This window comes from Ochlerotatus camptorhynchus, unplaced genomic scaffold (genome assembly GCF_037179485.1).
Source record: "Ochlerotatus camptorhynchus isolate MF236.1 unplaced genomic scaffold, CSIRO-AGI_Acam_v1.1 ptg000197l, whole genome shotgun sequence".
NCBI classification, from domain to species: domain Eukaryota; kingdom Metazoa; phylum Arthropoda; class Insecta; order Diptera; family Culicidae; genus Ochlerotatus; species Ochlerotatus camptorhynchus.
Window position 1 is genome coordinate 1,573,990 of NW_027040687.1, and position 25,626 is coordinate 1,599,615.

The following is a 25,626-nucleotide window of genomic DNA, read 5'->3' on the forward strand; positions in this document are numbered from 1 at the left end:
TAAACGGACCAGGAATACTGCCCAAGCAGCTGTCTCCGCCGTCAGGAGGTGGGCGCTTTCTGTTGTTTTCCAGCTCTCCGCTCCAATGAGTGTACGGTGCCATATCTGCCACTCGGCCATCTGATTCGGGGACCACCGATCACCATCCAGGACCATCCAATTCCGCTTAAGAAAACAGTACGTGTTCTGGGGGTAGTTCTGGATCGGACTCTAAGTTTCGACCAGCACTTCAGAACGGTGAAAGAAAACTGTCGTAGCCGCATCAACATCGTCAGGACAATCTCCCGCCCGCACCGCTCTAGTAACCGCGAGATCCGCCTTCGTGTCGCCCGGGCTGTTATCGACAGTCGACTTTTCTACGGCATTGAAATTACCTGCTTAGCCACCGAGAAGCTGAACCGCATCCTCGCTCCGGTATACAATACCTACGTACGCATCGTATCTGGCCTTCTACCTTCCACGCCTGCAGACGCTGCTTGTGCGGAAATCGGAGTCCTCCCTTTCCGCTATCAATCTGCTGCAGCTACTGCTACGAAAGCCGCTGTCCTCGCTGCTAAGACATCCGGGAATGATAGGGTCTTTCTCCTCAACGAGGGGAACAGAGCCCTCCGCACTGCAGCCAACCTTGACCTCCCCCCGGTGGCCAGGGTCCACTGGCATCGAGAGAAAAGTTGGCGATCTAACGTTATCAAAATAGATAAGCGGATTAAGAGAGGATTCCAAGCCGGAGATAACTCTGTAGCGTTGAGGCGTTCTGTTGCAGAACTTCTTGGGTCGGTCTATCCGGGGCTGGAGTGGGGCCTCGATCACGGGCTGGAGTGGGACTCGGAGTGGCAGGACCAAACTCCACAACAAGTCAAAGTCTACCGGAGGAGTGTTCCGTTTTTTCCGCAGAAGCCGCTGCTATTCTTGATGCAGCCATCACTCCTGCAGATCAACCGATCCTTGTGCTAACGGACTCTCACAGCGTCATCCAGGCGCTGGAAGCCGAAGCCCTGAGCCACCCCTGGATACAAGCCATTACACGATATGCCCCACCCTCAACCGTTTTTACGTGGATTCCCGGGTACTGCGGTGTTCCTGGAAATGAGGCTGCGGACAGGCTGGCGGGATCCGGTCCATCTGGTCCCCGCTTCACCAGGAACGTACCACTCCTAGACGTCAAGCGTTGGATCGCGAATATTATCATGGAAGCCTGGCAGGAGGAATGGTTTCAATCGCGGACCACTTTCCTGAGAAAGATCAAAGAAACCGTACGACCCTGGCTAGACAGCCACAAGTACAATGACCAACGGATCATTTCAAGACTTTGGACCGGCTATGCGAGGACTTCCCACAATTTTGGTGGGACACCCTTCGACAAGGTTTGTCCAATCTGCAGCATCCCTGCCTCGGTGGAACACGTGCTGTGTGTCTGCCCAGAGTTTCAGAGGCTACGCGAACAACACCGACTCCCAGAGAACATCAGGGAGCTACTTGGCAACGACTCCTCGACGCTGGCTGCACTAATTGCTTTCTTGAAGGACGCCCACCTGTACAACCAAATCTAGCACTCTCGTCGTTGGCTGCGCTGTCCGTGTTCTTCCACCTTCCTATTTTCCTGCCGTCGGGGTATCTCTGCCGGACTGGGGCACTGTCTCTTAAGGTGGAGCTCCACCTTGTTCGCGCATCCATTCCTCACCACAGTCCCGATGTAACTCCCATTTTACATTAAGTTTTTTTAAATGTTGTCTCAGAGCCAGTTTTACGTTACGTTAATGTTAGACTGAAACGTTTCCTTAGAGGCAGACCCTAAGCCTGACCTTCTACTATGAAATGTGATAAACTAACCTACGGCTAAAAATCACAAAAAAAAAAGAAAAAAAAAAGTTATGTTTGACTTACTGCGTGGCAACATTGATTGTCCTCAACTACTACAGGATGTCCCTCTATACGTTCCACCCCGACAGTTGAGTAGCTCACAACTTGTCGCTGTGCCGGCTTACCGGACTGGTTACGGTTTCAACAATCCATTCCACGCTTGTATGCGAGCTTTTAACGATACTAACGAGGATTTCGATTTTGTGATTAGTAAAAGTACTTTTAAAAATAGGATTAAGAATATTAGGTAAAGTAGTCTGTACGATTTTTATTTTTTATCGAAGATGAAATAACAAATAAATAAATAAAATAAACAATGTTAGCCTCCCATCCCGAGTTCAGATTGACGGTGACGAAATCGAGGTGGTCGATGAGTTCGTGTATTTGAGCTCACTGATGACCGCCGAAAATGATACCAGCTGAGAAATTCAAAGACCCATTATGGAAGGGAATCGTGCCTACTTTGGACTCCGGAGGAAGCTTCGGTTGAATAAAATTCGCCACCGCACGAAGTTGACTATCTACAAGACGCTGATTAGACCGGTGGTCCTCTACGGCCACGAGACCTGCACTATGCTCGTGGAGGACCAACGCGCCCTTGGTGTTTTCGAACGGAAGGTGTGGCCGGTTATCTACGGTGGAGTGCAGATGGATGACGGAACGTGGGGGAGGTGAATGAACCAAGAATTGCACCAGCTGCTGGGAGAACCATCCATCGTGCACATTGCAAAAATTGGGTGACTATGGTGGGCTGCGCACGTCGTAAGAATGCCGCACGACGACCCAGTGAAAATGATTCTCGAAAGCGACCCAACATGAACAAGAAGAAGAGGCGGGCAGCGGGCGGCAAGGTGGATCGACCAAGTAGAAGGCGACCTTCGGGACTGGCGACGTGTGGCCATGAATCGAGTAGAGTGGAGACTACTAGAGTAGTCGAACAGTAGAGGACAACAAGGCCTTAGCCTGATTGGTAAGGTAAGGTACGGTGTCGACCGCACCGAGGGTCGCCCGACCAAGGGGCAAAACAGTTTTTAATCATGAGTAAAATCAGAGTTAATTGTGAGTAATGCCGCGGATAGACTTAGATGACAAACTATGAGCATGAGCATTATTTGTATAATAAATTATGAGCACATCCATTGTATAGTTTTGGTATAGTTGTTGTATAGTGCTCATAATTATTATACAAATAATACTCATGCTCATAGTAGGTCATACAAGTGTATCCGCGGAATTACTCTGAGAAATTCTGAACAGCTCTCAGACTGTGTTCCATTTGGTGAATTTTCACTTAAATTTGACAGATGGAAATTTTTCAAATAAACCTGCTATTCCAGCAGGCTTGTCTCTGACAGACAAGGAATCAACTTTGACAGATGCTTTCTCGAAAATCGACCGATCAACAACAGAGGGATTTTCGAACATCTTAATTTATTCTCGAAGTGTCAAATTTAAGTGAAAAATTTCCAAATGGAACACAGCCTCAGTAACTCGCGATGATCAACATCAAATACACATAGCAACCTGATGTTTGTGTTGAACTCTGTCATCATCGGTGGGCTGAAGACGACTGACATATTTTTCAACAGTAATGAAAATTGGTGCTTTAGTTCTTCCGGATCTGATATTTCTGGTGCTGTTGATGAATTTGCTGGATTGTATAATTTTGTTCGAGATATCGGTGTTACAGAATTCAAGGATGGTAACGATGATTCAAGACGAGATGCCAGATTTGCAAACCTGTCTTTGAATGTGCAGACTTTTGATTTTTGTTGCAGACATTTACCAGGCTCTTCATTTTTGCCGCAGACATTTACAGATTTTTGAAGATTTAGCTTTAACTTATGTTTTTCTATAAAGATAAAGTATAATAATCATACACAGCAAAACATTAATTTTAATATCACATCAAAGTGGATGCACTTCAATCGTGTTGAAAATATGGTGAAATATTGCTTGCCAAAAAGGACAAAATTATCATTAATACAGTGCATAAACTAACATTACGCCGCTTTTACTGCATTTGTTTATTTTTGTGGCCACATCTATATAATAGAACATTTCTTAAGCTACTAAGCTAAATACGTGTAGGTTAGATACTTATTATAAAATTAATGTCTAGTCTCCGCAATCTATTTTATATCTTTTTAACCTCATCGGAAACCTGCCGATTTATCAGAAAATGTTTGCTCAAATTGACAAACGGCAGTTCGAAAAATGCACTCCAAAGAAGAGACACACTCATCGTTATCCCGATGGCAGCCCAGATTCGATTGAACAGGTCCATAACACTGAAATGCATCTCCAGTTTAACCGACGCAACTGAAGCCATCATGATCAGCAGAGAATGCAATAGATACATGGTGTATGACAGTTTGGACAGCGGTTGCCACAAGGGAGCACATAGAATGTCATTGATGACCCCGGCTTTGCCGTTCACACACGCTAGAATAATCCACATTACGCAAATGCCGAACACAGTTCGGTGTAGCGCAGCGTAGAAAGCATCTAAAACTTCGGAAAAGTCATGGTAATCGGTTTGGTTGAATCCGTACTGCCCGCAGACGATCACCACAATACATGCAAAACAGATGACCCACCCAATGTTCCAGCTCCGTCTGGATAGCTTGATCCCATCTGCTTTGGTCTTGTAGAGGACATATCCAAAAATTGTTCCCCATAGCCAAACGGCCATCCTAGTATGCGTTGGAAAATACGTTAGATTCATCAGACCATCGCCATTGGGAGCTGCACTGCTCTTCCTGAAATCATACAACGTGAAGGTTATGAACACACTCGACATGGACAGTAACGCCAGGCCTGCTATAACGAGAAGAAATCGCTTCCCGTACTTCCACAGCGGATAGATCAGTGCCGGTGCAAGCAAGTACAGCTGCATGTCCGCAGAGAGATACCATGTCCAAAGAAGACACTGCAATTTCAAAATGCAAAACGTTAAAACTTAGGTGTTAGTGAACTAGTGAAAACACTTTACTATATTCCCTGGATTGACATAGTTTTGAATGTGCAGTAGAGTGGACCACCAATACTTTGAACAAGTATCTTGCATTTTAAACAGACTCGGCTTCCATTGGGGTCCTTCACCCACATACACGGCAAATGAAGTAACAAACAGAACCAACACAGCTAAAGGAACCGTGATACGTATGTAGCGCTGCAGGTAGAACTGGAAGAGGTTGATTCTACCCTTCTTGTCCAATTCCTTCAGCATATTCCATGCTACTAGCATTCCACTCAGCACGAAAAACGTATCCACAGCAAAAGCACCACTATGAAGCATGACTGTGGAGGCCGGACCTTCTAGAAAGGCACTCCTCGATGAACGGTTGATCACCGGAACCTTGGGTAACGTATCTTGAACGTGATATATGATAATCCAGATCATGGATAGTGACCGAATACCATCAAGACACTCGATCACATATGTCGATTCGGCTTCCTTGGATGGTAACTTGGGAACGATTCGCAAGATGCCTCGTAGATTTAGGTATACTGAAAATGAGCTGTACAGAGGATCGACGTCACGACCTTGCACCAGTTGAACCGCTTCGTAGATTGTGCTGGTCAGCAGAAGAATCGCAATGCATGTGAAAATTACTCTGAAATTGAAACTGGTTACGTATGTTTAGGACAACCACCGCGCTTTAACTTACGTAGCAGTAATAACAGCTCCATGGAAGACAAGCCCTGAATTGTGACTACAGCGTAAATTTGGATCGGCGGGAATTTCCAGTGTTGCATTCCTACCGCTGACGTAGTCTCCGTATATTCTATGAATAAACCTCGGAGTGCACACAGAAGGTACACACAGTCCCGGAACGAACGGAAACATACCCTTTGCATAGGACACTACGAAGACGCAATGCTCTCCACGGATTTGCCGCCAACTGAACTGTCGACACTGGTCGTAGTTTCCGAAGACGTGACTGCTTCCGTAGTAGATTCCCGATGGAGCTTTACCCCACGAGTCAAACCCTAGCAACGCAGTTCAAACATATAATATTGATTTCAAACTATTGCTTAAGATCACTCACACTCCAAACCATGACATTCACGATTCAAGTAGGCGTTCGCCAACTGCTGTAGTGTGTCTACGCAATCTCGATTTGAAGGCTCTTCGTCCGACTCACTGTACACCACAAGATAATCCAAAAAGTGTCGATTGAAAAGTAGTAGTTCTTCAACGCCAATCTGAAGCTGATTGCTTCGTTCTTGTGTCTTGTTCTGACCTACCGAACCAGCCGGAGATCCGAAAGTAGCCAACAGCAGCAGTAATTGCAGCCCAATTAGTCGCATCTTGATGAACAATGCCGGACCGACTAACACTCGACAGCTCGGCCCAATGAGCATAATCTGTCATTTTATCTGTTTAGAGAGGTTTCAATGACCTTGCTGCCCATTATAAAACTATAAACAATTAATTGGACCACTTGGCACCACTGCTGTCTCTGTTGTGAAATGTAAAATTATATTGCGAAGATTTCGTGCACAAGCATATCTTTTGCGGCCAACATGAATCGTGGCAATTAACTTACATTTACATTCAGTTACACTCGAAAAAAAAAATATCAGAATTTTTATTCGTCAGACTTGAACGCATTGGCGTGTTTATTTTTCTCAGTGTGGGGCAAAACTGAATGAGTTATTTAAAGCAGATAAAATGTGATAAACATGCCGACAGTGCAGACATGTTATCAACTATATAGCTATGCTTACACGTGTACACCGCTGGCCGCCCATTTTTGTCAGAACTGGATTGAATGTGCTATTTGCACTCCAAAATTAAATGACTTGTTTGTTTACATTAAAATCTCACCCGCACGGTATTTGTTTTTGGTTTACTAGATGATTCCGCTTCGTAAACGATGGCTTCTTGCATAAATTAAAATCTATGAAATCACCAATTTCATCGGATAAAGCCTGGAATAGAGGGCCTCTTTTTCTACACGACAATTTTGGTGATTTACTTGGGAGAGTTTTCAGGGCTCTTATGAAAGATTGCTGATAACTTACCTATGTTGAATTCGATTCAGTTTAAAAAATTAATTCCCGTTCAAAAGTGGTTTTCTCATTTTTTTTTTTTTTAGTTTTGAGGAAGAATGGGAACTCATTCTCCGATACGAGTTCTTTGCCGCTGGAAACCTCGGTCCGGTCACGACACTGTGCAGTGACTGAGGCGGTGGCATCCGGTAGTCAACACCCATCTTTGGACGGCCAGCAAAGAGGACCTGACGCCACCGATTCAGTTATTAATTTTCAGAAGATTCGGTAAATTGGACTAAACATTGATTAATTTATGTATTTTAATTTAAGCTCCAGAAACAACCAATACAGTAGAGTCAGCAATTGCTTTCCACAAGACTTCGTGAGGCATCTTTGCCAGCACTAAGCATTGCAGGAGTGGATGGAGGATATTTGTCGATATGGCAATAACGGGGTCTGAGCATCACTTCCACTGGATGGAGTCAGTCTAAGCCACTGATAGGGATTACGAAATGCGCTGCCACGTGAACCAACAGCAGGAGGAATCCTAGATCAATTGGTCCATCTTCTCGGTGGCTCAGTATCTTCCGGCTGTACTAAAAGATCACAGCCGTAGCAATCAGATTCATTTTTCACCAAATAACATTAGTTGTTACTACGGATTGGATTGTTTTGGAACTAATTTAACCTTACTTTTCCGGTGCACACACCCGAACACACACCCACGTCTTTGATAAACAAGATTCCATTGCCCTATCGGCTACATTCGTGCCTAGATTCGTGTGGTAAGATAGGTGGCAGTCTTTCGATGCAGGATAGACTGATGCAAAATTTGACTTTTTCGCTCCACAGTGCTTAAATGGTTTCAAATCGGGTCCTGATTAGCCTCCCAAAGTTACAACTCATTTAGTTAGAAACAGACTTCGCACAAGCCATTTGAAGTTTACTTGTAAATTACTATGGGAAATCTCAACTTTTTGTTCATTGCCTTCTAGTCTTTTTCCATATTGAGCTGCGAAACAGTTTGATAGCCATTCTTATAAAAAAAAAATCTCAGCTACAACTTTGCTGAAGATCATTTATATGTAAAACAAGACAGTAAAAAGTTATTAATTATTTAAGAGATTGGTAAACTTATGACAAGATCAACCAGCTGCTCTGTAGGCAACACTGTATTTTGTAGTGTGACATAGTAGCCATGATTTTTGTGCCCAGAAACACCAATGTTTTCTGCTGAGCAGTTGATTGAGCATGATCATAAGACATTAGCGCATTGAACCATTGATAAATTTCGATCCTTGCATTTAATAAAAAAAGTGGTCTGCAGCAAAGTTGTAGCTGGGAAAATTTCCTACAAGTACAATTGAATGTTTTTGAAGCAGACCGATATGGTGAATTATTAGATAGACACGAACAAAAATCTTAGATTTACCATAGTAATTCCCATACAAACTTCAAATGGTTTGTGCCATCTCAGTTTCTCACCAAATGGATTCAAATTTTGAGAGGTTAGTCAGGATCCGATTTGGAATCGTTTAAGTATTGTGGAGCGAAAATTTCAAATTTTGCATCACTCTAATGCAGGATGAAGCATCCCATCAGCAGGGAGTGGAACATCGTCGGGCGACCCCAAGGCCACAACAGTGACGGCTTCGGAAACCGGATAGACAACATGAATAATTTAGGAAGTAATAAATATATTTTTGGAAATTTTATCAAATACATTAAGAAATTAATTAACATTAGAACTTATTTGAAAAATCCAGAAAAAAAGCAAATTAAAAATTAAAAACATTGCTATATAGCCACTATACTGTCAACCACATATAGATGCATTGTAGCTCACATGATTTTGACATTTTTGGACAATCTGACACATCTATATTCATCACATTGATGCGAGGAACGACGAAATGCTGGATTGTTGCCTACGTGATATTTACATCTCATTGATGGATGTTCAGTAGGCCGATTTGACAGCACATCCCGCTCTTGGTATTTTTACGATAGCGTATATGTTTACGATGCCGATAGTAAATACCCCGAGGAATGCCCCTAGTATGTTTCTGAAATACGCAGTCAAACAGCACGTACTGTTGTGAACAACTTCAATGACAGCTGTCCAGCAGTGCTCCCATTTTATTTAATGAACAATCCAATGCCTACGAGATTGTTCCGAAGGTGTGCCGATGGATGAGCCCCCAAATTATTTAGAAAATCGACCAAGTCCTCGTAAACAGTACCACTGAACTGTCAGTCATCCGATTGAGGTTAACCCCGGCGGTGCAAAACCTTATTGGAGGCGGCAGATGGCAGGACTGTGTCAGAAGGGTTAGGGGTTCCCACAATGCTTTCTACGGCGCGTCCCGGGTTCCAACAAGCTGTGACGTGTCCTCCATTAGCAGCAAAATCCAGTTCGCTGAAATTCGAACCCACTTCAGGCAGCGAATGATCAATATGCAATCTACACTTGCCTGACTTAGAAAGTTGGAAAAACCCCGATCCACATCTAAACTCAGGCTATGATGAAAGATGGCTGAAATCGACACGACTGTGAAAGAGGAACCGGGACCTTCCACAATGGTTGAGAAGTTAAACCGTTAAATCATTCGTGGAAGACAACGAACTGCAGCGTCCAAGCAATATTTTCCAAAACGCATATTTTCGTATTAAACCTTCACGGGATAACTTTCTAGACGCATTATTGCATTTAGGGAAAACAAAACTTGTTCGAAATTTAAGCTAACCTTTCGGCGACCACATTACAGAATCTGTTCATGCAGTCAAACATTGCAAATTCTACATACTTGTTTCAGGTTGCGTCAACAAGTGGTATTTAAAAAATAAAAATAAACCATCGTTATCTTAGCAACTATCAATCTAGAATGTGTTTTATTATCCCCTCTTCCCCTATTTTCGACAAATTGTATAATTTACTTCAAACAAAAGAGTAATCGCCTAACGTTACGACCACTCAACTCTTCAACAACAGCTTATCCAGCCTCATAAATGGAACTTCGAAAATAGCACTCCACAGCAACGCCACACTGATAGTCAGACCGATGGTTCCCCATATCCGGTAGAACATATCGATCACACTGAAATATGTACTCGTTTTGGAAGGTGCTACCGAAGCCATCAGTAGCAGCAGTATGTGTAATAGATACATTGTGAAGGACAACTTGGATAGCGGTTGCCACATGGGAGCACCGAGGAAGTCGTCAATCAGGCCACCTTTCTCGTTCACACATGCCAATATGATCCACATCACACAGAAGCCGAATACCGACCGGGACAGAGGTTCGAAGAAGGCATCCACGACGTACGAGAACTCCTGTGCATCCGTAGTGTAGATTTCGTAGTTGCCGTAAACAATCAATCCTAGCAGGGTGAAACAAGCTGCCCAACCAGCGGTCCAGTACCGCTTCGATAGGTTCACTCCGGTGTCCTTGGTCTTGTGAAGAATATATCCGAAGGCAAGTCCCCAGAGCCAAACAGCCATTCGTGCGTGCGTCGGATAGTACGTTAGTATGTACTTGCGAGGATCAAAGTATGGCAGGAAAAAGCTCAATCGTAATTCATTGACAAGAAACGATGCTAGCACGCATCCCATGGAAAGCACAGCCAAACCAGCGATAACGATAAGAACTCGTTTTCCATATCGCCACAAGGGATAGATAAGAGCCGGTGCGATAATGTACAGCTGCATATCGACGGAGAGGTACCATGACCACGATAAGCACTGCAGATTAAAAAAAATTAAAAGCTCTCATAATGATACAATCAAATTGGAAGGATGTCAAATCAACTCACCATATTTCCCGGATCAACATAGTTCTGAATGTACAAAAGCGCTGCCCACCAATTCTTCTCACAAGCTTGCTTTAAATCGCCTAACATTGGCTTCCACAGTACACCTTCGCCCATGTAGCTGGCAAAGGACACCACAAACAGAATCAATGCTGCAAACGGACCCGTAATTCGAATGTATCGATGCAGATACAACTTCAACGGGTTAATTTTGCCGTTTTTGTCCAGTTCCCGCAGCATACTCAGCGCCACCAACATTCCACTCAGCACCAAGAACGTATCGACTGCCAGCGTACCGCTGAAATACAGTAGCGAAGGCGTGAAACCTCTGAGGTATCCCAATTGTGTCGGGGCATTTTCCCACTGAACAAGATTCAGTGTTTCGTGAGTGTGAAGCACTATGATCCAGATCATGGACAGAGCCCGGATGCCATGAGCACACTCAATCATGTTTGATTTCTTATCTGCGCTCTTGGATCTTGGAACTATATGAAGAATGCTCCTGATGTTCGACAGCAAGGAGAACGAGCTGTATAAAGGCTTAACGTCACGCTTTAGTGCAAGCTGTACTACTTCGTACAAGGTACTGCACAGCAGCAAACCCGCTATTATGGCGCTGAATACACTAAAATGAGTAAAACAAACGTTAGCCAACGAAATTCTTGAACGTTATTGCAACTCACATGGCGGTTATCATCGCTCCATCATACTTGAACTCTTCATCTCGGATGCACAGCATCTCCTGCTCTATAAGCGGTACTAGCATAACACCTTGAGTGTTCAAGTAATCACTGTACAGCGCTTGGGCAGCATCCGGATCGCAGAAATGTGGCACACACAATCCGGACACGAGTACTTCCATGTCACTCGGAAACGCTCCAAAGAATGTGCAGTGTTGTCCTCGGATGTGTTCCCAGGAAAATCCCCTGCACTGGTCGACATTTCCCACCGCGTATCCATTCTGATGGTACAATCCTGACGGAATCTTACCCCACGAGTCAAACCCTACGGAAATAATTATCACATTATAAACACTAATTCACCAACATCCACTGGGATTCCTCTCACTCACATTCCAATCCGTGCCGTTCACGATTCAGATAGGCTTTGGATAGCTGCCGCATCGCAATCGTACATTGCGGATCGGGTAGCTCCTGTGCAAGCTGATCGTCGATCGCCGCTAGGTAGTCCAAAAAATGGCGGTTCAACAGCAGGACCTCTTCGATGCTGAATTCCACATTTCGTAGCTGCTCCGTGCGGTTGCGGTCGTTCTGCTGATGATGATAATCCAACTTACCACCATTCGGCAATGTGCTAGTGCTGAGGATGGACAACGGTAAAAGCCAAGCTGGCCACATTTCGATTTCCTTTTCGCGGAATAAAACGTGGCTATCTCGGCTCCGGTCGACGGTCGTGGTTAAACTAATGACTCGTCGTTCACTGTTGCTCGTTTATAGGTAATTCGATACGACCCATTCTCGAATTGATTGATAACATATCTCTTCCGTCTTAAGCAACAACGTAATTTGTGCACACTTTCGGAAGAAAGCAGAAGATGAGGGTCACTCGGGAGCTTAGAACCAACACTCTTGCTGTACCGATTTGCAATATTCCGACCACGAATCTCACGAGGTACTTAATGAAGACAGCTGAAAATGTAACTCATAATTTCCTGCAGATAATCAAACAATAAGTTCAAGTTTCAGGTCTGTAAAACGATTAATTAGCTAAATAATTGCAAAATGACCGTTTTCAGATTCCAGTCCAAGTGTCATTTTACTCTTAACTATGGTTCTATGAATGATGAATCTATCGTTTAAACAATGGAAGATTACGTCAAGTAGTATTATGGTTCAAGTTCCACTTAACCAAGCAGTCTCTGTAGTATTTCTTATCAATGAAATAACCCATTAATTAAAAATAGATAACAATTTTTAAGGTGCAGACTGCGTGACTAAATCCGGTCAAAAGTCGAAAAACAATCGATGAAGGGATCCCCATTATATTATCTTAAACTGGGATTTTTCGGTATCATTGATTCACTCTAATATAATTACTTTTTATAACTGTTGTATTTAGGCTCCGTCAACGTATACGGCTCAACTACGAATGAACGTCTCTTCTATTCTTAATCTCTACAGAGCTTCGAGTGAAGGGTAAGTATTGGTAAGTAAATGTATAAGAAGGTTTAGACCTTGTTTTTAGAACAATCGATGATTGGTATATATGGTATGTATGGTATATATGGATATATCAATTCTTACAGAAATGAATAATTCAATATCAAATCAGATAGCACATTGTATAGGTAATCTTTTTTTGTTGACAAATTACATAATTTAACACTAACTATGCTCAGAACGTCAAATTCTCTTGATCTTGACTGATTCGCCTCAACTTCGACCGAGTCACTTGAGACTAGATGAGACTCACCCTATGTGGCTCAACCAAGACTCCCGGATATCTAGCTCAGTAGCATGAGACCCCTGAACTGTGTCACAGGGCCGGCATGCTACTTGGTAATTTGGAGGGGTACGCGGAACAAACTGTGCAGAAACTGTGGGATTTCTTACGTGATTGTGAAATTAATTGGAAGCTAAAGTGTGGGTGGAAAAAGTCTAAAAGTTTATTAAAATGGAACTATTGTGCGGATGGTTTTATTGGGCTATTATGGGGTGTGTTCTGTGGGTTTCTGCTTCCTTGGTACGTACCGGTGGTGTTTGCTGGACGATGGCGGTGATTATGTTGGGCAGCTGTTGTTTGACCGCGATGGCGATCCGTGGCTTATTCACTCCGTTGACAATGGCGGATCGGTGTCTTAAGCTGGTCTGGAAGATGGCGCCTGGTGACTGGAGCTGTGGTCACTACAATGGCGGGTTTGATGCTTGGGTTTGCGCGTTGCGATGGCGGTTCGCAACCAGGGAATAAAGCAATTCCTGTGCAGCTACTGAAGTAGCCTTTTCGATGTCAACGGCGTCTCCCTTCGTTGGCGAACATCAGCTGACCGTGACAAGGCCACCTTGGTCGAGCCGAGAAGGGTCTTCCTCCTTAATAGTTAGGACTACCAAGTCCGAGGATGCTCTCCTTTCTAGCAATTATTAAGCCGGATAGCTGAAGGTCCTTGACATTTAGACCAAGACAGCCGAGACTGACTTGGTCGAAAAGTGCCGATCGTGAGGATCTCCGTGGAATACCAAACAAAAGGTCCTAAAGGACAAATGGTTGTTTTAAACCAAGCCAAAATCATTTTTGGTCAAATTCAGTTACTTGAATGAACACCAGGAACATAAAAAGGTCGTTCTCTGCACTTTGGTTCACTTTTTCATTCCACTCACGTCTTCTAGGCACAAACGCCGGTTTACTTCTGGGCAATGGTTGACCATCCCAGCTATCAAAAGCCCTCCTTTTCCCATCAAGTTTTCAATTCGTTCCTTATTATTTCCTCCATTTTCCTTCCTTGTAGCTTATCACCACCCATCCATATCAGCTCCTTCGCCTATTGAGTTTTTCTACCACAGTTGATTATAACACCCTTTCGATCCTGTCACATCCAATCAAGCTTATAAACAAATATCATTTTCAAACTACCTACTAAGACAAATTTATACATTTTTCAATAACAGCAATTTTACCTACAATCCTACTAATCCTACTAACCCAACACTGACACTAAACAAACACTACAGTTTCCTAAAACAACATGCACAAATTAAAACCTAGGACATTGTAACTAAACGGTTACACACTATAGGACCTCCTCTCGACAATGTATCTCTTTCTAGATTGATCATCAGTTTCAGACCGTTTAGCGACATCTTCAATTGGTCTCGTCTCAATCACCGATTTCTCAACGGCCTCTATTCCTGGGTCGGCAACGTCAACGGAAACGGCATTTTCGTTCGGAAATCCCAAGAACTCTCCTTCCGCGTCCATAGAAGCTCGTCTAGTATTGTGTGTACTAGCGACAATGACCTTAGCATTTCGATTCGGTTGTTCCACCATCTTTAGCTGATGTTTGTGAGCCGTCAGTACATGTGTACCCAAAGCAATCTGGAAAATATTTGTGGAAATTCTTTTAACAAACTTGGTTACTAACCATTTAGGTACTTCTTTTTTATTGAAATGTTTATATAACAGCTTATCCCCTGCCTTTAACTTGTCAAGAATATTTGGAAGACTGTATTCCAGGTATTCAAAATTGCAGTTCTTTTGAGGAGTTTTCTCCATAAATGTTTTATATGTTTTCTTTGGATTTAATAAATCCATAAGCATTTTAGGTTTAAAACCGAGCACTTTTTCAGAAGGGAATATTCCTTCCTGGGGGCGACCCTGGTGTAGTGGTTAGCATTCATACCACTCACGCCAAAGTCACGAGTTCAAATCTCACCCCCGGACGAGTCACGAATGACCCAAAAGCGTTAAAGTGACTATAATAAAAAAAAAAGTCAAGACAACTATTTCTGTAGTTTATGAGGAAAAGGTTTCACTTATCTTCTAAGTCTAATGATTTAATTCGATCATCTAATAAAAACTTCTTAATCACTTCCTTAACTACTCGCACTTTTGAGTACATTAACTCCTTGGTGTTTTAGAAAATCCATAAATTCTTGGGAATTAAACGGCGGTCCTCCGTCCGTAACTACAATATCTGGAAGGCCAAACCTTGCAAAAAACGATACAAATTTTTTATTGATTAATTTTGCTGTTATTTCATAACGCATCCATTTGACTTCTAACCATTTTGAAAAGCTATCTACGATGAGAATGAAGGTTTTACCTTCAAAGTAAAAGAAATCTGCGTGTATACGACTAAAAGGTCGTGTAGTCGGAATCCAAGACCCCAACAACTTTGATTTAGGTACAACTTCCATTTTTGCACAAGATTCACAACGTTTAACATATATTTCTATGTCTGCCAGCTTTTTCATTTTTACCATGGTTAGCATGCAAAAGTTTCAAAATACCTTTTTTTAATATTTGTGGGATAACTACCTGTTCCATCCAAGTAATCACGATGTTCCGTTCAAGTAATCGCAGCAAGCTACAGCTGCGACCGAGATGGAAAAATTAGGCATTCGAAGTGTAGATGTCAACCTGAATAAACGTATAGTTAGAAGCACTCAAACTTAGGATGGCGGTGACAAACGAAGAACTCTAAGCAGCGATTTTGCAGCTTCTCCAGCGGTTGGCCGTTCCACAAGCAACGAACCCAGAGCATGTTTTGGAATCCCTGTCGACGAACATCAGCGAGTTCTGCTTCGATCCGGAGAACGGCACCACATTCGAAAAATGGTTTGCCCGTTACTCGGATTTGTTTGAAAGCGACGCACGAAGTCTGGACGACGCAGCAAAAGTTAGGCTTCTGCTCCGGAAGTTGGACACGTCCTCTCACAGTCGCTACGTCAACTATATCCTTCCGAAACTACCAAAGGACGTCACGTATGCCGATACCGTCAAGACGCTCACAAAGATCTTCGGCAGACAGACCTCCGTATTCCACAAACACTACCAGTGCATGCAGCTACTCAAGTCCGAGGCCGACGACATAATCACCTATGGCGGAAAAGTCAACAGGGCATGTGAAGAGTTCGAGTTCCAGAATTTGAAGATTGATCACTTCAAGTGCTTGATTTTCGTCTGTGGTCTCAAAGCACCACGCTACGCGGACATTCGAGCAAGGCTTCTATCCCGGATTGAAGGTGAAACGGCTGATGCTCCGGTGACAATTCAAACTCTGATCGACGAGTTCCAGCGGCTCGTCAACATCAAGTCGGACACTACGATGATCGAACATCCATCAAGTTCGAAGAATTCGGTCCATAGCATTTCGGAGAAGAAACCCGGAAACCAGCATCGTCCACTGAAAACGGAAAGCAAGTCCACTCCTCGTACTCCATGCTGGCAGTGTGGTCAGATGCACTACGTCTGTGACTGTCCATTTTCTGATCATCTCTGCAAGGTATGTAACCACATCGGTCATAAAGAAGGCTACTGTAGCTGCATCAAGAAGTCTTCAAGCAACTCAACCTCGAGAGAAGATGCTGTTCCAGAAGAAGGTCGGTCCCAGATCTCAAGCCAAGGGAATTTTCGTGAAGCACATCGCAAACAGCAACCGGAAACGCAAGTATGTGACCATCAACATCAACGGTGTCATGACTTCGCTACAACTGGATTCTGCAAGTGATATCACGGTGATTTCCAAGAAAACTTGGCAGCAACTGAGGCGACCAAAGCTAACTCCATCATCGATCGAAGCCTCCAACGCATCTGGTGGACCACTCGCTCTCATCGGAGAGTTCCATTGTGAAGCAGTCCTCAATGACATGGTCAAGCGTGGTCAGTGTTTCGTAACGTCATCACCAGATCTCAACGTAATGGGTATTGATTGGATCGACATGTTCAACCTGTGGTCGGTTCCGTTCGATACTCTCTGCAATCAAGTTTCTGCTGTATCCGGACCATGTTTCGCCGAAGCTAGCCATCGCCTCTATTCCGGCACCCACCAATGTTTCCGAAGTGCGATCGTTCCTGGGAGCCGTTAATTTCTACGGCAGATTCGTGCGCAACATCCATGAACTTCGTCATCCTCTCGACCAATTACTCAAGAAGGATTCGAAGTGACAGTAAAATTTCGATTGCCAACGGTCTTTTGAGCAATTCAAGCAAGTCCTGCAGTCCGATATGTTGCTGACGCATTACGACCCGAAGTTACCAATTATCGTAGCAGCGGACGCCTCCAGCACGGGCATCGGTGCAGTCATCTTCCATGAATTTTCGAATGGACATCTGAAGGCAATCAAGCACGCATCAAGATCCCTCACTCCAGCGGAGAAAGGTTACGGGCAGCCGGAAAAAGAAGCACTTGCACTAATAATTGCGGTAACGAAGTTTCACAAGTACCTCCTTGGGCGCAGATTCACTCTGCTCACGGATCACAAATCGCTGTTATCAATATTTGGATCGAAGAAGGGCATTCCTTTGCACACCGCAAATCGACTTCAACGATGGGCATTGATGCTTCTCAACTACGACTTCGACATTCGGCACGTGTCTACCAACGACTTCGGATGCGCCGATATGCTGTCAAGACTTATCGACCGTTCTAAGCAGCAAGAAGAGGAGTACGTTGTGGCAGCGATATCCCTAGAAAAAGACATGGTGAGCATTATTCAAAACACTATCGAGTACCAGTTTCGTTCGCAAACATCAAAAGTGCAACACAGCCAGATGAACCACTACAAGCGGTGCTGCAGTTCATTCGTGAGGGTTGGCCAAACGATGCACGATCAGTCGAAGATCCAGAGATTCGAGTCTACTTCAACAGGCGGGAGTCTCTCACCAACGTCGATGGCTGTATACTGTTCCACGACAGGGTAGTCGTTCCGAGCAAGTTCAGAAGGCAAATCCTGAAGCAGTTTCATCGCGGACATGCCGGCATGATACGAATGAAGTCTATTGAACGCAGTTTCGTTTACTGGCCCGGAATCGACAACGACATCGAGAATTTCGTCCGGCAATGCACTCCCTGCTGCACTGCTGGAAAAGGACCAGTCAAAACAACGCTTGAATCGTGGCCCATCCCTGATAATCCGTGGTCACGCATCCATATTGACTACGCAGAACCTGTGGACGGCGTATTTTTCAAATGGGTTAGCAGAACGGTTCGTGGACACCTTGAAGCGCACTCTTCGGAAGATTCAATCGGGAGGAGACACACTGGAGGAAGCATTGCAGACGTTTTTGCAAGTTTACAGGTCAACACCAACGGCTGACCTAGGTGAAAAATCTCCTGCAGAAATAATGTTCGGACGACCGTCAATGCTACTACCGCAACACAACCGTACATCAGCAGCACAACCGAAAGCAGATGAGCAAAACAAGCGTTTCAACAAGAAGCGATTTCGAGGCAGTTCGTTCCGGGTGATGCTGTATATGCTCAAGTCCATCAAGCAAATTCCTGGAAATGGCAGTAATCGAGCGTGTCGGAAAAGTCAACTACAACGTTTTCCTGGAGGATAATCAGCGGCTCATCCGTTCTCATGCCAATTAACTGAAGCAACGTGCGGTCGAATCTGGTCCAGATCCTAGTCCAAGCCAAGGTCCTAGTCTGTTATCGGTATTCTTCGATGGTTGTGGCCTAGACGTACCATCCGTTCCGGCAACGATACCGGCTGCAGTGCCCGACGAACTTGGTCCAGTTGATGAAGAGCTTGGAAGTGATGAGGCGGAGTATTTTTCGGATGATAGTGAGGCAGACAATCCACCACAGCAAGATCCAGTACCAGTTCCGCCAGCAACAAGGAAACGCCGGCAGACTCGTTATCAGTTAGATTCGAGGAGTACTGGATGAATTAAGAGGGGAGATGTTCCATCCAAGTAATCACGATCAGTGCTGAGATTTGTCATTGTCACTGACAGACTTTCGCGCGATATTGACTAAATTGTTCGTCACATAGTCACTGACAGACTTGATCCTCAAAAAAACCTTCGTCAAAATCTCATTCATTTTTTCGTCAATGACAAAGATTCACCTGGTAGCAAAAAGTGTAATTTAGTATATTCTGTGTCACATTATTGTTATCCAAGTAGCTCAGGACGTAGATACTTATTCACTAAAATGGATCCATGTAATTGTTTTGCTCAAGTCATTTAATTTCGTTACAAATTTAGCTAATAAATAAATCTGCACATGTTCGTCACTGACAGCATTGTCATTGACAATTGACATGGTTTGCCTTGACTATGACTGCTGGCTGCAATGAGTGACCAAAGCAGAATTGTCAATATCACCGTGTACTGTCGAGATTTTGCAGCACTGAACGATGTTCCATTCAAGTAATCGCAGCAACCTACAGCTGCGACCGAGATGGAAAAATTAGTCATTCGAAGTGTAGATGTCAACCTGAATAAACGTATAGTTAGAAGCACTCAAACTTTCTTTATTCTTTGAGAACAAAAATTTAACTACCTTATCTATCATAAGCAGCACTCCAGCCACTACTTACAAATTATATTTTTGTGCAAAATAGTTTTTAAAAATATACGGTACGTTCTTAGGCCAACCAAAAGTTACAAAATCAATCAATTTTGATAGAGACTTATCCAATTAAGTTTCTCTTGAAATTAACAGATAATCAAGCGGAAAATCATCATTAGAAAAGTTTAAACTTTTGATGGCATTTTGATCTAAGTAAGCTGGTACTTTTTGATCTAACTGAAATTGACTGCAAAAATCAGCATTTCCCATTTTAGCAGCAGGACGGTATCCAATTTCAAAATTGTAAATGGAAAGTTCCATTATATAGCGCTGTAATCTCGGTACGTAAATTGAATGCATTCCTACTTTTCCAAATATTCCTAACAAAGGTTTATGATCGGTGTATACTTTGAATTTCCGCCCAAATAAAAATTTGTGAAATTTTTTAACTTCGCAAACAAGCGCGAGGGTATTCGGTATTGGGTATCGCTTTTGTGCATCATTAAGTGAGATAGATGTGAAGCATACCGGTTTTTCCGTGTTGTGTTCAACCTGAGCAAGTACAGCTCCCAATCTATAGGAAGATGCATCTGTCACTACGACCAGAGGTTTTTTTGGATCGTGAAATGTAAGCAAGTTTGTATGAGATGGATAATAACTAGGTAGGTCATGACTTTCCTTACACATTTCCTGTCAGTTGGTGAAAGGTCATTTTTGGATTCAGCTGCTGCACGGGTAAGTTGAACAATACTTAGCTGCGCCGTGGGTGATTTGCCCATAGCTAATATCGGCGGATTTTCACATTTCTGGCGACCGTGACAGGAGACGAACCTGGAATCTTGGAGACCACCGATAGGTAATAAAGGGCAAATCACCCACTTGCAAGGAAAATTGGAAATTTGAACGCGACCGGGACGGCCGTTCTGAATGCGAATGAGGACGGATTTGCGAAAAATCGTCTCCTCACCGTGGAAAAGTCACAGGAGAGAACGCGACCGAGACGGCCGTTCTGAGAAAACGAGTGAGGACGGATTTTCACAGGTGTGACGCCAGTCAAGCCCAGCCAAAAGAAGAAATCGGAAAAGAAACGGATTGTTCTGGTCAGGCACAGACAGTATCTGTGGGATTTGTTCGAGAACTGCAATGGGCACGGTGATTGGACAGCAAATCTGTTGCTAGAAGAGCAAAAGACATACGAATTCGAGACAGCGGATAATTTGGAAGCCGGTGCGGTTGGCGGCCTACTCGCGTTTGAATGTGATTGCAATGAAACAATGGTACTAGGTAGGTCATGGTATCGCAAGTGCCTTCCGGTGATCCCTCCGGTAGTGGTGGTGGTGGAGGGGGCTACGAAATCGATCGGTCTACCGTCAGCTCGAAATCACCCCGGAACACAACGAAAAGAAAAGACAAAGTGGAAGATTAGCAAACGATCCCGAAGTGCTGGAAGTGACGTTGGGAATTAATCTCATAAGCCAGCTACACGCCACCTTCAAGGATAAGCATGGCTCAGGTGCCATCTCCTTAGACGAACTAACCAATGAATGAACAAAGGTTTTCATGGCTACCGAAATGGCAGAACAGTTGTATTTGTCGTTCTTGGATTCCATGTACAGCTGCAGGGGGAAAACAAGATTTTATGAAAAAAGATGCGATTGGCACAGCAAATGGAAGCGTTTTGTTCAAAAAGACCATCGAGGCTTCCCCCAACCTGAACGAAATTATGAAAATGGAGTACGCCCTAACGGCGTACCGAAGCGAAATCAACGGCTGGGTCAACGAAATCAACGGTTATATCCTAAACAATTCCATTCCGGAAGAGCTGAGAAACCAAATCGCCCGCGAACTGGAAGCTCTTATGAAGCGAGCAGAAGCCGAAAAACAGAGACCACTTCCTTCGTTCTCAACGTCGCCGCCTCCAACGGTCGAGCAGGTACCGTCATCCAGCGAAGACGACATCAATCTTCACCTGAAAACGGCCGAAGGATGCCACAATATGTCCCAGGACCACCAGGAACTGAAAAACTAATGCCACGAGAAGGCACGGAATGCCATTCAGCGGGGCATGGCTGTGGTGGCCGAGTACTATGTCCGGGTTGCCCGGCTTCCTCGAACCAAAATCGATATGTACAGCAGTAAGGCCTCGAATGCCATCATGGAGGTGCACAAGCTGACGCTGAACAATGTGGAAGTGTTGGATTTGCACTATCTACACTCGGAGGAAGCGCTGCAGTGTTTAGAGATTTTCCTAACAGAGCACGCCAGAAAGCTGACCCACCGGACGCAGCAGTTCAAAGAACTGTTCATCATTACAGAACGCGAGTTGCACTCGGCGGATGGAATACCGATCATCAAGCACCAGGTGAAGGCTATGCTGCGGGACCTGGGATTGAGGTAACAGAAAGCGATGGATCAAGATTCAGTAATTTATTATCATTATTTATTGTTTAAAAATACTTTTTATAACTAGAAGATATGAGATGGATAATAACTAGGTAGGTCATGACTTTCCTTACACATTTCCTGTCAGTTGGTGAAAGGTCATTTTTGGGTTCCGTTGCTGCACGGGTAAGTTGAACAATAATTAGCTGCGCCGTGGGTGATTTGCCCATAGCTAATATCGGTGGATTTTCACAGTTTGCTTGTAATAAGTTATCCTTACTCTCTCTAAACGCTTCATCGCAATCATTAGTCCATTAAACTGTGCATTTTTCTTTAGCAAAGTATACAAACATTTAAGTTTTGAACTCAAATTAGGCACAAATTTGTTGTAATAATTTACCATTCCAAGGTATGCTTTAAGTTCACTAACATTTTGTGGTACCTTAATTGTTGAAAGTTTTTCAGGAGTAAAACCTTCACTTGTTATTAAGTGTCATAGGTAGTGTAACGAGTTTACGAAAAATTTACATTTTTTTTTTAAATTAACACGTATGCTTGCAACGGCAAGTCTTAAAAGTACTTCTTCCACTTTTTCCAAACATTCCCGAAAAGATTTTGCTGCAATAAGTAGGTTTTTTGATCTTATTTCCGTCCTACTAAGCACGACGCGCACTTTACCTCTCTTTCCTGAACGAGTTTAAACAAAAAATGGAATTTTTCTGTCAAAGATGACTTCTAAATTAATTCACCTTTCTAGACGTACCGTTGGATTTGATAAAAAGCCACAAATTGTTGAGATATTGTTTAAAATCTAATACTGTTTCTTGATTCTAAATTCGTTCTACGAGTTTCAATTCCGTCCTAACGCATTGAAACGCCATTAGAATTTCTTCGTTCTACGGATAAACGTAGAAAAAGGGGATTCGCAGGGAGCGCTTCTTTTGTTTTGAGAACAATGAGCGTAAATATTCATACAATGCGCTCTAACCGGGTTTATGTTGTAGCTAATGAACTAACGAATCGGAACAAACATAGGTATTATTGATTTGTTCACGGTGAAATCATTGATATTATTGATCTTTTTTGATCGATAGAACGGAAATGGGCGATTACGACGAAGTAGCGCTCTACCCTACATCGTCCAAGTAACAGCTAAAATTTTCTACTCATTTAAGGACATAACCTGTTGAAACACAGCAGCGCTAGAAGACGCACCTTGTGGGAGGCGATTATATGTATATAAGCCTTTTTCCGTATTTATAACAACGTATTTTCTCGAACGCTTGGACAATTCTAACTGGGTGTAGGCCCCTGTCAAATCCAAAGAACAGAATACTTTGCTACCTGCTAACGAAGCAAAAATATCCTGAGCAAGCGGAAGAGGATAAGTGTTAGGCAAAAGTACTTTGTTTAGTGACACTTTGCAATCAATTACCATTCGCAAATTGTTGTCTTTTTTTAGAATCGCTATCACCGGTGCCACCCACTTGCTTGCTTTAATCGGCGTGATAATACCTTGCTTCTCCAAACCATCCAAATGTTCTAGAAATTTTTCTTTAATTTTATAAGGTACTTGATAAGGTTTTCGAAACATCGGCTGATCTGATGTAAAAACTAAATCAGCTTCAAATCCTGAAATAAGATTAGATAAATCAAGCGTAACATTGCATTAGGTCCTAAGTAACATTGACAGGTTCTCTTCGTCGACTTTTTTTTGCATCACCACAGCCATGTAAAGACATTCCCAGGTATTTTCAGCACACAGATCGATAAAAGAAGCTTTTATCTAGCATCTAATTAGACAAACACATTAAGAAACGGTACTGTGATCAAGCTATTAACGAAAGAGAAAAATGACGAAGAGAATCGATCAATGTTACCTAGGACCTAATGCAATGTTCAGCTTGAAATCATTGCAAAATACTTTGGAATATTTATTTTTAATCATACCTATAGCTTCTTCGTGCTAATTGTAATTATATTTCCGGTTCAAGAAAGCTATTCTTCCAGTTCGGATAAAACATAGTCATCAAGTCTCTTCCCAACAGTGGTCTGAAATCGCTGTAGGTCTTCAGCACTAAAAATTTAGATGCACATCTGCGTCCATTGAGAAAGATTTCTGCTACTATCTGCCCAACTACGTCTAATTTTGATCCATCGACTACTATGAGCTTCTTATGACAATTGGAAATAGGAATCGAGTTGAATAACTTCGTGTATACAATAACTGCTAATAACTGTCACAGCAGAACCTGTATCTATCTCCATGATCAACTTCTTATCATTCACCAAAGCTTCCACTAGACATGCAAACGAAAGAGATGACAAATTCACTGAGCCTAACATATTTACCAGGGGGCTCTATCCCTGTCAACTATAGTCGCTATACAGCGACTATACTGTCAACCACCTATAGATGCACTGTATACAGGGATGGAAAATCATTTACATTCATTTCGTGCATTCATTTACATTCATTTGCCTCTAAATATTTTCATCAACAGAATTCCGTAAAATAGTGTTTGAAGCTTTTGTAGGATTTGATATTAGCTACATCTCTTGGAAACAACTCAGATCTGTATCTCTTATGCATGATGAATCAGAGCGATAAGAACCCACAATTGTTTTTCAGTGAATGTAAGTTTTTCACTGAAAAACAATAACATGTTCTGCTAGCCTTATTTCGTCATGCATTAGAGATTCAGATTTTAGTTATTAACAAAAGTTGTAGTTAATATTAAAAGCTACAAAAGCTTATTACATCATCTTACGGTATTCTGTTGATGCAAAAAGTTAGAGGCAAATGAATGGACTAAACGAATGTAAATGATTTTCCATCCCTGACTGTATAGACGAGTACACGGATGGATTTGAGTTCACTCACTCGAAAAAAAGTGACACAACAGCGGGGCCCTGTTTACTAAAAATGAACACATGAATAATGCTCGCGTAACATTTGAAACGGGCCTATCAACTTTTGTACATAAAACTTGTTAAGGGGGTATTCCCGATCTTTTTTTTAAAAAATCAAATTTTTTTTTCACGTTTTTTTGTACTTTAGACTATATACTTTCATCCCCCCAAGCCGTTTTCCGATCAGCGAATTCGGTGTCCAGGCATAGCTGACTAATGGTAAGAACCCCCAAAATGGTTTTAACTAAAGTCAAAACTTTAAACGCGTTTTTCTCGAAACCACATTTTTTTTATCGGGCGAAGATTTTTCTCAGAAACTATAAGAGATATTGACTTGAATCTTTGCGCATTTTGTTCCTTATTAAATTCTTTGGAGCTTCTTCCACTTTCAGCCAAAAATATTAACATTTAACATTGTTTGAAGCACCTTAAAGCTGCAAAAAAGCGGGCTAAAAATCGCCTGTTTTTTCATATGACCGCCATTTTGTTAATTTGCAAGATTTTTTGCTGCCAACGGGAGAAGCTCCAGAGAATCTTATGCAGATTATTAATTTCATCACGAAATCTGTTTCAGATGAAGCCGTTCCAGAGAAAAGTCTTCGCCCGTCCAGGCGTTTGCGGCGAACAGGGGTCTGTTTGCCGCCATTTTGTGACGTCAATAATGTCTTTTTTTATGTCGA

General features: G+C 42.9%; 2 protein-coding genes and 1 pseudogene across 2 annotated transcripts; all 3 read right to left on the reverse strand.

Moving 5' to 3' along the window:
- Positions 1-3,997: 3,997 nt before the first annotated feature.
- LOC135702800 (nose resistant to fluoxetine protein 6-like) lies at positions 3,998-6,231 on the reverse strand. Its single transcript, XM_065223843.1, has 4 exons — positions 5,916-6,231; positions 5,535-5,856; positions 4,856-5,480; positions 3,998-4,792 (listed from the first exon to the last, which is right to left on the reverse strand). The coding sequence occupies exons 1-4, from the start codon at positions 6,229-6,231 to the stop codon at positions 3,998-4,000; spliced, it is 2,058 nt and encodes a 685-aa protein (XP_065079915.1).
- Positions 6,232-9,836: 3,605 nt separating this feature from the next.
- Positions 9,837-12,032, reverse strand: LOC135702777 (nose resistant to fluoxetine protein 6-like). The gene is made up of 4 exons (XM_065223821.1): positions 11,747-12,032; positions 11,358-11,679; positions 10,678-11,299; positions 9,837-10,606 (listed from the first exon to the last, which is right to left on the reverse strand). The coding sequence occupies exons 1-4, from the start codon at positions 12,030-12,032 to the stop codon at positions 9,839-9,841; spliced, it is 1,998 nt and encodes a 665-aa protein (XP_065079893.1). The 3' UTR covers positions 9,837-9,838.
- A 2,380-nt stretch (positions 12,033-14,412) lies between these two features.
- On the reverse strand, positions 14,413-24,301 carry LOC135702801 (uncharacterized protein K02A2.6-like; annotated as a pseudogene).
- Between the last annotated feature and the right edge of the window lie 1,325 nt (positions 24,302-25,626).